This window comes from Saccostrea cucullata, unplaced genomic scaffold (assembly GCF_032062105.1).
Source record: "Saccostrea cucullata isolate Sc308-1 unplaced genomic scaffold, CSIRO_AGI_Scuc_v1 ctg383, whole genome shotgun sequence".
NCBI lineage: Eukaryota > Metazoa > Mollusca > Bivalvia > Ostreida > Ostreidae > Saccostrea > Saccostrea cuccullata.
Window position 1 is genome coordinate 172,126 of NW_026933671.1, and position 13,214 is coordinate 185,339.

The 13,214-nt window shown below is 31.7% G+C and overlaps 1 protein-coding gene across 1 annotated transcript; it reads right to left on the reverse strand.

Annotated features, from left to right (window-relative positions):
- Nucleotides 1-1,400: 1,400 nt before the first annotated feature.
- LOC134238913 (phospholipid scramblase 1-like) lies at nt 1,401-11,859 on the reverse strand. The gene is made up of 10 exons (XM_062721031.1): nt 11,785-11,859; nt 10,972-11,131; nt 7,729-7,842; nt 7,348-7,425; nt 6,593-6,669; nt 5,072-5,202; nt 4,756-4,876; nt 2,924-3,023; nt 2,386-2,444; nt 1,401-1,999 (listed from the first exon to the last, which is right to left on the reverse strand). The coding sequence occupies exons 2-10, from the start codon at nt 11,102-11,104 to the stop codon at nt 1,949-1,951; spliced, it is 864 nt and encodes a 287-aa protein (XP_062577015.1). The 5' UTR covers nt 11,105-11,131; nt 11,785-11,859; the 3' UTR covers nt 1,401-1,948.
- Between the last annotated feature and the right edge of the window lie 1,355 nt (nt 11,860-13,214).

A 13,214-nucleotide genomic window follows, 5' to 3' on the forward strand; every position in this document is an offset into this window, starting at 1 on the left:
CCATTATCCACATATCTTTTTTCTAAGAGTTAGTGTAATACAAACTCATTTAACTTCTAATCAACATTTAATTTGTCGAAAATAACTGGCACTTAAAATGGAATATTTAGTTCAACATTTAATTTAACGAAAATAACTGGCTGAAATAAAACACTTATGAATTTTCTTTTTAAAAAACTCAGACAACCACCCTACCCTAAACTTCCACCCTCCACATGTTAGTTCACCAAACTGTTAATGCACCAAACATCATACCTAGGAGCACTTGAAATGTGTTCTTATCTATTGTTAATTCCGTACCTTCGTACATGATACAGATTAAAATGTCAAAGTAAACCGAAAACTTTAAAAGTCAGTGCTTCTCGCAAAAGGCCAATATGATCTATGACATCGACAGTACAACAACATAATTTATACAATTATCTCATACATTCCATGTTGAACTTATTCAAGTAGTTTAGAAACACATAATGGTACAATGAAACTTGGTTATAGCTCTTTTGTATCTACGATTTTACTTTTAATGTCTTAATATATGCGTACTGGATATAAAAATTATCAAAATACAAAGAGAGAATTTACTGGTTTCACTACCAAATTCTATTACACTATTTGTTTAAAGTATTGAATATAAAACTTTATCTTAAGGTTGAACTTGGTTTTCAGGTGAATAAAATTTTCAATAAAAATGATTTCAATAAACATGCCAACGAGATATTTTAAAAATTGAGTTCGTTGTAATTTTCTCTTGAAATATTAAAAATTTTGTTGTTTTTCCGCGCCCCGGGAAACATAAAAGAACATGCTATGTTTGGAATTTCACTGAATTAGAATTTGTATTAAATGTAAATGCTGCTTCAGATTTGTAGCTTTTTGGCTCAGAAAACCAGGACAGACAGACAGACCAGGAAGCTACAAATCAAAACTTTGTATTAACCTTCGATTTATGCCGCCATTTTTGGCTCTTCTGGTTTTATTTTGTACACTGCATATTCTCCAGTTTAAGTCATGATTTTTATTTCAGCATGCCATACATTTTACACCTACCCCTGATACTTTAATAGTTACCTTTCAGTAGTGTTCAAGGTGTGTTATTTTTGCTAGATCCCATCAACGACCTCGGAGTTCAAATTTTCAATGTTTGAAACCATTAGAACATAAACAACGTAAGGAATAGAAGTTAAATAAAGAGCTAATTAAGCTAAAAACCGTTTATAAAGAAAAAATAAAAATAACCATGTTACCCTGATTAAAATTAACTTATATAACAAATGCACGTATGAATTTAAGGAAGCTCTAAACAATAACAAAAAGTGTTTATGGACTAAGAAAAAAATATATCATATAAAGGTGTGCTCTCTAACAGGTCTGTCTTATTTCCACAGCAAAAATATTCAAAGAACTAGTTTTGCAGATTAATTCATAAAATGATAAATATCTTATACACAATATCATGTCCCCCTGATTAAAATTGACTTAATATAACAAATTTCCACGTATGGATTTAAGGGCATAAAATTTACGAACTTGATATCAATAGTTTCAATCTATACTTTTACTGCATTAGGCACTGTAAATGGATAATAATTTTCTTTAAATGGGTTCAACCTTATTCAGTTGTTCAGTTTATAGAAATACATTTTATATATGTTCTGGATTTTTTTAACCTATGACCATTACATACATCTCAATATAGAAAGAGTTCCATGTGATTTAATTCCATATCATTATTCAAGAATATTATTGTTCACACATGCTTGCAGCCTAAACCAATTTCACATCCCCAAGGGGGATTACTCCAATATCATTTAGGAGAATCAGAAAAAAATAACACAGACAAAAAATTAACAAACATCAACAATTAAAACATATTATACAAAAGACGAGATTCAGATGATAAAGTTTTTCTCTAGAGAGGGATATGTAGGACACTCTCACTCTGTATCCATCATCCCCCGCCTCCTCCGCCTTTTCCATCGTGCTCATGCTTTAATTTGTCCTAAAAATAGCATTAAATTGTGCGCATACAAGAATAAAAACACTGAATGTTGATTTAAATATTTCTTTGAGAATTAATTAACAATATGAACATTAAAAATATAAAATAATTTAAATCAAAAATAACAAGCTCCTAAAATTTAATGCCGAATTTATCCGTTCAATAATTTCGATCTTTGGAAGTATTTAAGATAAACTGGTGATTTTTATAGGAGTTTATTTATATTCAAATTAAGGGGAAAAGACAAATGTAACATAGGAAGGTTTTGCTCAAATTGATGTTTTGAATACATTAGAAATTTGATTTGAGTCATGAACGAAACAACTGCGGCGTATTCCAAGGAGTATGGATGAAGGAGAAAGTTTGAATGTAACAACTTAACTTACCACCAGGAATATGGCACCAAGGAGAAGAATCTTGTGTGTAATGATCATGTCTTTGGGAACTGACAAAACAAATTTGGAAGAAAGTTTTAATTACGATATTCATCTTAATCAACAAATTGAATCGAATCTAAGATTAAATGTAGACTGAAAAAAATACACTGGGTCCCTTCTTGTCAGTAGTTTTAGAACAGTGCAATTACATGTATTCTAAAATTAATGTCTTTAATTACTAAATATTTGTGATTAGGTAATGGCAAATTGAAATATATGGTAGCTCTTAATATAAGAGTCAAATTTCCCCAATTTTTACAAACGAAAACCATTTCATTTTAATTTTTCAGACTACACTACTAAAATAAAAGTATCACAGTTCTGCCAGAAATAACCAAGTTTCCACGGCATCTAAGTTTGAAATTATCTTAGCAGTATGCTACATGTATTTATTGCTATAGCCTTTTTGTTCTACAAGGAGCAAAATCACACTTTAAACAAATACGTTATTGTAAACAAAAAAAACAAGTATACTTATCTAACTCACATGTTAATCCAAAATTGTCTGCATCTGAGAACGATTCTTGATACGTTCCTGCCCACCTTTTATAGACGTTAGCAATGTTATTTCCATCCATGTCCGTTATCTGTTAAACATTCAACAAAAACATGATTTCGTGATATGTAAAAGAAAAAGATTTTCGATCAATTTTTACGTTTAGCGTTATCCTGGTTTGGAAAATAAATTAAGGACCAAAACTTTGTATGAAATGAGTAAAAATTATATGGTATGGTATGTGCAATGATGGGTTTGAATACTTATAATGCCTACTAATGCCCTGTTCATACAGAGAGTTTAATTCGAATTAAACGCGAAGTTACTGCGAATTAGCTTCGCTTAGCATTCAAATGATGAATTTAATGCGAATTAGTTTAATTCGAATTAATTTTCTTCGCATAGATTACTTCGCATTAGCTCCGTGTGAACGCTAAGCGAAGCTAATTCGAATTAAATTTTGAGGCATGCGTAATGGCAAAATTAGGTCAAATGCCACATGTCGGTGGCCAGCTTTAAGTACTTGTGCGATAATTGTTGAGTGAAAAACTAAGGGAAATTGTGTTAATCACGAAAATGTGTGTACAGACACAATAACTTTATGTCAAATGCATCTTCTTCTGCATAAGGTGGCGTTATTTGCAAATGACGTCTTAACAGCCTTACTGACGCCTGGCCGTAGAAGTAGAATTTTAATTCGCATTAGTTTACTTCGCATTAGCTGTCGTGTGAACACAATTCAATTCGCATTAGTTTGATTCGCTTTAGTTTGCTTCGCATTAATTTACTGCGAATTAAACTCTCCGTGTAAACAGGGCATAAGATCATATTCTGCATCAATTTTTTTTTAAATATGCATTCTATGCCTACATAGTAATTTTAATGTTTAACCTGATAGGAACACGTTTTTGTCAACCTACTATGAACTAGACTTATTGTATATAGATGAATATTCCTGCTTTCATAAGATAGCAAATGGTTACCCTGCCAAAATGCATTATTATATATTATCTATAAGTTTATAAAACATTTGATATGTATTCTTATGTGTGTGTATAGCAAGTGTTGTTACCTGCTTTGTCAGCAATACATACTTGTCGTGTTATCTAAGTTCTTTTTTTCACTTCTGAATTTTTTAACTTAGTGGGATAGGCGTGCATTTGCTGTGGCATTTTTTTTTTTAGATATATTGCAAGAACATGCTCTTGGTATAAACAATTTCTTACAGGAGGCAAGCAAGCTGATAAAACAAAGATATAAAGAGTCTGGTTAATAGTTTCCATTCTTTGGTGGATACCATGAAGAAAAATCTATCATTAAGTCGAATACTGACCGACGTTTTAAATACTAGGTGTTGAACCAGTATTGTCTACGCCCGATCATGACAGGAGCAAAGTAACCGATCAACAGGGAATATTTCATCCTCCAAGGTATGTAATCCCATCTCTAAAATTTTTGTTTGCTCTGCTCTTTAATTTGCACGTTCTTTTCGATGGATTTTAATTTGAGCATGAATGCCGTTCATGTCTATTTTAATCAAAATATATTCTACACAAATGTATTTCTATATTTTAACATTGTTATTATGTGTATTATATGTAATCGAATGGCGGGAATATTATATTATAAAAAAGTCATTATGTGTATTATATGTAATCGAATGGCGGGAATTTTAAATTTATCTGTATTATATATTATCTGGATTCTTTGAATATTTGTATCCGCATTTGTTTATTGCAGAGGTATAAACTTACATATAAGTTTATATTCTGGATGTTAGGAATGACAAGAACATCTTTATTCCATTGATTTTGAAGACTTACAGGATATTCCAGATCTCTGGGACAACATGGACCTATACAAGTACAGTCCTCACCGGTCATTCTGTACAGAACTTCTCTTTTAGCATCCAGAATTGCTGTTCTGAATCCGGGACCGTCATGCCTGAAAAAGCACCTTCTAAAAATCAATCTACGTAAAACTTTTACAGAATACTTGATTTAAAGTAAAGGATAAGGAAATTTGAGATGGTTAGACTTTATTCCCAGGGATTCTGATTAAAATGCAGCAATGACTCGAACAAAACAAGGATCAAAAGTTAGTTTTTCGGAAATTCTTTTGATAAAAAGGAATACATGCCATTCTCTTGCAAAGCCCACAAGATTACCAGGTGGCGCCTCAATCACAAGTTCAAACCCCCAGTCGGGGCCTGATTTACAGTATGGCCATTCACATCCCTGACACGTTTCATGACTCATTCGGATCACTTCCTGTAACCATGTAAAATATTCATTCTCCATTATGTTTTTTTTTATTTTAAAAATAATTATGATCAGCCTAATTGAAACTGGATAAATGGTTTACAGTTTTGCATGATTTTTTAATCGGCATTTTCGTCTCTTCACAATCTGCTTTTTATTTTGTAGAGTTCTACCTAACTGGGGCTTTTTTTTTTAGATAAGGTTCGAAACCTTGAATTTTATAAATGTATACAAAATTGTCAAAATAAAACTACTAAATGATCCAAGCTTGTCAAGTTAAATAACGTTACGTCAGATGGCGGGACAGTCGCACAGTCCTCTTCAAAGTCTTTTACCGTTAAGATTCCAAGCGACCAGACGGGCTGATCTGTTCGGTTTGTTCCCGTTTTGCACACATTTGAATTACAGGTAATTAAAAAATGTGTGACTTTACACACGGGTATTCTGATTAAAATGCAGCAGGTGAGAAAATTACAAGGATCAAATTGCTATAGTCTATACCATACTTAGTAAGTATGTAATAGGTGAACTTATAGTGAAAAAAATAAACACAAAGTTAATGTATTTGATTATCTGATGATCTTATTATAACATCTTCATGGCTTGGGCATTATTTTCAAATTACTTCTTATTATTTTTATGTTTCTTTATTATATGTTATATCTTTAACTGGTTAACATTGAGGAATTTTCCGTCTCTTCAAAATCTGCTTTTTACTTTGTGTAAGAAATTGGAAATAATAAACCTGGCTTTTAAACATGCATATAAAATTTATTAAATAAAATCAAATATTTTCAAATAAATATCTGATATATAGACCCTCTTTTAATAAAATGCAATGAAATTGTATTAAACCTCTTAAGGTGTCATTAAGCTAAATCAGTGTATTTGTATATATGTATATGTGGTGTAAATTCAAACTTATAAATCAGACTATAATTGCTATCAAAACACACTTCACATGTTTTGTTCTCTACATGTATTTATTTAAATATGTGCAATACAAAAACACACCGGTGCTGGCCCGGGTCGACTCCCTGCTTTGCTGCTGTCCACGTCTGATCTGCTCGGCATCCACTGTAGAAGATCTCAGTGTTTCTATCCAGCCATCTGACGTAATCTCGTCAGCAAGTCGTTCCAAGGGACAGTCGCACTAAACTACTCTTAAAAATGATGCTGTGTTAAACATCAGAAAAAATCAAACTTGTTCATCCTCAAATATCCTTCACGAAATTGTTAACATAAGAACAGTAAAGTGAGGACAATAAGCTACTTTTCAGTACACCTGAGTAGAGATATTCTGTGAACTTGAGTAACTGATACCATGAATATTATATAACATAGTTGTTGTTATTACTTTCAACAGAGAATGTAGACATCAAAGAACAATTCATTATACCTGTCCACTGATGTCGCGGATGGGATATATGAAACCTCTGCATTGTCCATAACATATCCTCTCAAATTCCTCGGAATCTGTTAAAATGAATACTTATGTAGTCAACTGATTTGATTGCATGTATATTGTCAATAAATAAGACTTAAAGCTTATAAACATACAACTTTTATGGAAATGTTTTGTAATCTGAAGCTAGTTAAATACGACATAAAAGGGAAGGAACAATCAGCAAAATATAGGTTGAAAATATCTAGATATAATTACTCCTCAGAATTAAAAATAATTGAAAACATAGCGCTTTGGCACAATCTCGCAAAATCTTTTCTAACATACCAACAGTTATTAAGATCGTGTCATGTCACGGCTGTCTGTCTATAAGTCTATCTGTCTGTCTGTAAGTCTCGTTTTCTAGACGATTGCAGATTATGAACATTGGTGATATTATTCTACTTTAATGGTTTTAGACGAAATACCCCATAAACTTATCACCTGGTTCGGGTGTCCATTCACAAAAATTCAATTATGTCCGAATTTCAAAGGACAACTAGATTACAAATACAGGGAAGGGGATGATTTATGCATTTGTGATGTACTCAGTACTTGCTCTTTTCGTTTTTTTAATGAATAAATATAAAGAGCTTTAAATTTTCATATAAAGCCTATAGGTGTGTATGTAATTCAGTTACTTGCAAAAGGATGTATGCGTTTATATAAATATTGAAAAAATAGGAATTTAAAGTATCGATTGCACTTACTTTCTTTTATCTTATACAACTGTTCCCCCAGTTTGTTGATGATATCATACTGATTCCGCCCTTCACCGCAACCACTCACTTGAAAATATATAATTATATGTGCAGGAGAAAACTCTATAATTATATTTTTAAATTTTTTTTACTAATTTTAGAAATTATCTAGAGGTTGAAGTTGTGTTAATTCAAGATCGTAAATTTATATTTACTGTTTTCTTTTCCTTTTACTTAACTGCTTCTTAAGACCTTCACCTGACAAGGGCTTGAATGCTAATAAAATTTATCTAGCTTTGATTAAAAGAAACTACTTTGTTCAGTATTAGTGTTCGTTTTTCTTAGCTCCACACAAAGAGAGCATGATTGGTTGTATTTTTTTTTAAATACTTTCAGAAAACTCCATGAGTTGTTTGACGTTGATTTGATCTAACTCTACAAGAAGCTCCAGCCCCGGGGGTACGCCCTCGATAGGACCGGGGTTCTCCATCCATTTCCTCTGTTCTGTAATAATAAAAGGGGATATCATAATGAAGCAACAATCTCTCAATGATTGATTGATTATTGCTGTTTTACGCAGAGTCGGTAATATTTCAGCCATATTTCGGCGGTAACCTTCAAAATAAAGTTATATTAAAGTTATATATTATTTTTTTCTGAAAAGAGAATGAAAATGGTTTGACTGTTATATTTGTTTTCAATATTTATGAAACCATCAAAATAACAATTTAGTGGCAATGCTTTGCTAGAAATCTAGACTCAATCGTCACTAACGAAAAAAGTGAGTATACAAATCAGTTCTTTATGGATGAAATTAAATCATTGAAGTGAAACTTGTCATATATACGTATATATATTTCCTTAATATTTCTAATTTAGCACAGCTCAAATTCAAATTTTTTTTTATTGATTGTACAGAGCTCGCCATTAATTTTCAAAGCATTAATATTTGGAACAAACTTCTTTAAGATGTGCTCTCTCTCTCCCTAACAGCCTAACCCTAATGGGCAGCGGAAAGGGCAAAAATTACCATAATGAGAAAACAAACAATTATTTTAATTTCAATGATCATAAAAACTTAACAATGCATAATCAACAGACCTTTTCGCAGAACAAGTATACATTAAAGCATAACAAACGAACAAGTACGTAACAAACATACATAAATGCAAAACCAACGATCATCGTTGCAGTACAAACGTACATAAAAACACGACAAACGAAAAAAACAACCAACGTGCACGCGGTAGATCTAGTCTTCCCGACTCCCGGCTCCCGACGTTATCGGATTTTTTTTTTAGATTTCTGTTTTGTCGGTGCACAAAAACTCTTCAAACTTCTCAGGCACAGTTTCTTTGTAAATGAATTCAATAATATGTAAAAACTTAAACAAATTTGCGTAATTATTACTGAATCAGCAGTATCACCTTCCCAAAAGCGGTAAATGTAGTACTCCGTTATAAATATGAAAACCAAAAACGGACATCGATACAGAGAGACGTAATGTGTCGTAGATAGTAAAGGTGCATGGACACAGATTTGAAGTTAATATTTTCTGTATAATATTACGACTTATATATTTTAATACCATATCACACAAAAATATATTAAAAATTTTATTTCATCTAAAAGTTATTGAAATTTCAAATTTTTGGATGGGTAAGATTGACACATCCTTGCACTCTCACAAATTTTAATTTTATTCTTAATACTTAAGAAAAGTGACAATCTTGTTTCAATAACTTTAAGACGAAATAAATTAACTTCAAATCTGTGTCCATGTATCTTTAAAGATATTTAAGGTATTTATATTGAGAAGATATTTCTTCTCAAAAAGATTGATTTAGTACAATATGTAATATTGTATATTAATGTGCTTTTGTTCACTTGCGTCATTTATCTAGTTAATAAATGACATGTTTTCACTCAACTCATTTCTCATGTTTTCTCTAGTGGGTAAAGCAACAAGAACAAGCTGCGGAAAGGCATTTCATATTATGGGATTTATTATTATTAGTGGAAAAGTTGTGAATATAAAAATAGCTAAATCTAACATTAAACTTATGGTAAAATAATGCAAAATGAAAGTACTGCACTGTTATACATTGACGTAGCATCGTTTTTAAAAGGAGGGGGTAACCAAAGAAAAAATTTAATCTAGCTTAAAAAAAAAAGATTTTAAAAACTTAACAAGCCAAAACAAAAAGGAAATTTAAATGATATAGCCCAAACTCGAAAACCCCGTGTGTGTGAGTGCTTGTGTGTGTGTGTGTATGGGGGGGGGGGGGGGGGGGGGGGGGGTTAGGTTCAACTTCTTTCAGTGCCAATTTTTTTCCCTAATATACATGTACTACATAACCCTTTTTTGGCCTTACTCTTAAAATTGGAATAGTTGCTACGTACCGGTCATATGATATGCCACTGTAATGTAAAGTTATCATAATAGATTCTTGTAATATTTAAAGAATTGGGGAAAACCAACTTATGTAACAAGAACAACAAAAATTGACGAAACGGCCGTCAGGAGAATGAGATATTTTTCTACATTTTATGTAAATTCTTTACTTTCATTTTAAATTTTTAAGATGAATTAACCCCCCAAAAAAGGAAAAAATTTAAGGGGGATCCGAGGTAGAACCACGTCCATGTTGTATAGCCTGGGAACATAAACATAATGTGGCAGAGAGTTCTATACAAAAAAAAATGTGTGGGGGAATTTCTGTGCATACAAGTTATCTAGCATGTAAATGAGGGTTTTCATTTATTAAAAAATATAAACTGTACCTCAGTTTGTTTTTTTTAATCGCGATTCTACGAAAACATTTGTGTCCTTTTTTCAGTGGTTTTCGCATTTATAGCTGAGTACTAGATTTGCCGCTTTTGGCAGATAATACTGCTGATTCAGTAATAAATACGCAAATTTGTTAAAGTTTTTATATATTAATGAATTTTTTTAAACCTAGAAATTTGCCTGAGAAGTGTGAAGACTTTCTGTGCGCCTACAAAAAAGAAATCGGCAAGAAAAAAAAGAAAGAAAACGTGACCGTCGGGAGCTGGGAGTCGGGAAGACTAGATTTACCGCGTGCACGTTGGTTAAGTTTTTTTCGTTTGTCGTGTTTTTATGTACATTTGTACTGCAAAGATGGTCGTTGGTTTGCATTTATGTATGTTTGTTACGTACTTGTTCGTTGGTTTTGCTTTAGTGTATATTTGTTCTGTGAAAAGGTCTGTTGATTATGCATTGTATATCATTTGTTAAGTTTTTATGGTCATTGAAATAAAATAATTGTTTGTTTTCTTATTATTGTAATTTTTGCCCTTTCCGCTGTAAAATTCTCAGTCCTGTATCTACTTTGTAAATCAGCAAATGATGTTAAAATTTTTGCTGATCATCAGAATTGCCTGGGTTGGGAATTGTAAAAATTAAAATTGGTTAAAAAAATCATTGAAAATGTGTCCATGTCCCTTTAAAAATAGAAAATGACAATTGCGTGAGGAAACTTAATTTTTCGGCAATAAAAGGGACTGAATTGTAACCTTTTTCTGTTTAAAAAATGCAAATTTGTCAACAATATTGACAAACATGCAAACTCATTAAACTGAATTGTCACTGATTTTCTCGTAAAATATTACTTATTATAGCTCCTTGAATAGGCTGGCGCTGGATTACGGCCCCTTGCATGGGCTGACGTTGAATCACAGCCCCTTGCATTGGTCGCTTTATTATCGCCCCCTCCATTGGTGGTTGTCGTCTGATTTCCGTCATTTTGTTTTCTTTACACAAAGCAGATACCTTTACATAAAGAGATGGATTAATCAATACATTTCACTTGTCTAGCTATAACGTTAAGCTTTCAACTGAAAACGAGATAGATTAAAAATATGTATACGCTCTTCAAAACATTAAATATAACAGTATTAACAGAGAAATCATCTCAGTTTTCGAATTCTCATCGCTATTCAAAAAGCTGCAGGTCTGCCTATAGGAGCTTGCTGGTGTGGAAATAAAATGAATGAACGACTCCTCTGATCCTCCATCCATTATTTTTAATTCAGTGACCTGTAGATCTGCAGGAATATTAATAATTTTTACCAAAAGTAAGTTTCCATAAATATTGAAATTTTAATTTACAAAGACACATTGACGTAAATATGTCCCAAACTGCACGCACTACACAGAATTATCGGAAATAAAAGGTTGAATAAGGTCAACCATTTTTAAAAACAGAGTGCAATTTCATACGAAATGTATTTTGTAAACATTCAGTTTCATTGAAGTCGTTTAGTATAAAGTAGTTGTGAAATCCACAATTTATATTATAAGTAGTAAAAAAAAAATCGATCACCCAGCCAATATCAGTCACGGAAAGACATCATACAATATATACATCAAATCATTACATGTACATTTGTGTCAATTTTATATTTACATGAATTAAAACTTACAAATAGCTGTGACTACATATTCCTGCCTGCTGTCTCCTCTGACATCCTTATTGTCTGCAGATCGCCGACCTGCTTGCTACTACTAACTGAACAGTGAATATCGGGCACACGATTTTGCAATCCACCCAGTATCGTCGACACCCATTTAAGGAACGGATCCAATAACAAATATGTCGCTTTTTTAAAACATCGTGGGTGGTTTAATGCTTTGTATGCAGTGGATCAAGCACATTCATCCTATCGTTTAAAAATGATTATTTTGATTTAAATGCGATCGACTGTTAATTCACAATTCATTAAGGTATTTAATGGTGGTGTCAGATTAATTATAAAGGGAAAGGAAGGAGTGATTGTTATTAAAAAAAAAAGCAACTGTATAATTTAGGACTTGATTATATCTGGAATGAAAAGAATAGCTTGAATAGTCGAATTTGTCTTCATGTCATACATGAGAGATTGAAAGATAATTTTGTACAGAATTTATTATGTGATATGGCTAAAGAATCAAAGTGTAGGTTATAAACACTTGATTAGTAATTTCTGTCTACAATATTACTTGGTGAAGCATATTCCAAAAATGTTTAAGAGATGTATTTCTAAAATTCGTTTGTCCGCACACAACTTATCAGTTGAAACTGGCAGGCACAAAAATATCCCAGGAGACCAAAGATTTTGTTCAATTTGTAAATCAAGTAAAGATATAGAGAATGAATATCATTTTATACTCATATGTCCTATATACTTAGACTTGAGAAAAAAATTCATTAAGAAATATTATTGGAGTAACCCCTCTGAGTTTAAATTTATACAGCTCATTAGTGCTAATAATGTCACGAAGAACTCTGTAATCTTGCAAAATATATTTTAAAAGCTTTTGAAATAAGGAACTGTCAATAATTAGTCTGTGTTATATCATATGTAAACTTTACATGCATATTGTATTTGTACTATTTTTAAATCTGTAGAGGTATTATTATTGTTGTATAATCCCTGTCATACAATATTATTATTACTTTTTTCTTTCATATGTACAACCGTTTATTTCCTATGTAAATATTATTGTACAATTTGTAATATGTCATTGGATGTTTATCCTGAGCAATAAATAAATTAGAATAATGGATTGGAAGCAGGGGAGGGGAAAGGCAGATGGGGGATTGGTCTCTTGAGGGAGGGAACAAGGACTTGAGATTAGATTTAGAAAATAAATAATGTTATTGTGTTTAAGAGTCGCTTCTTCTGTGCTTAAATAATCTGAAAATCTTTATTTATCAAATTTTTATTTTAAAAGAAATTGAAAAAAATAATGTGAATCTATTTCTCAAAAGGGAAAAGTCTTCTAAAGTAACTTATGAGAGATAAAAATGCCTGTATTGTATGCGATGCCTATTATTGTTTAACGTCCCTCTCGAGAATTTTTTTACTCAGTA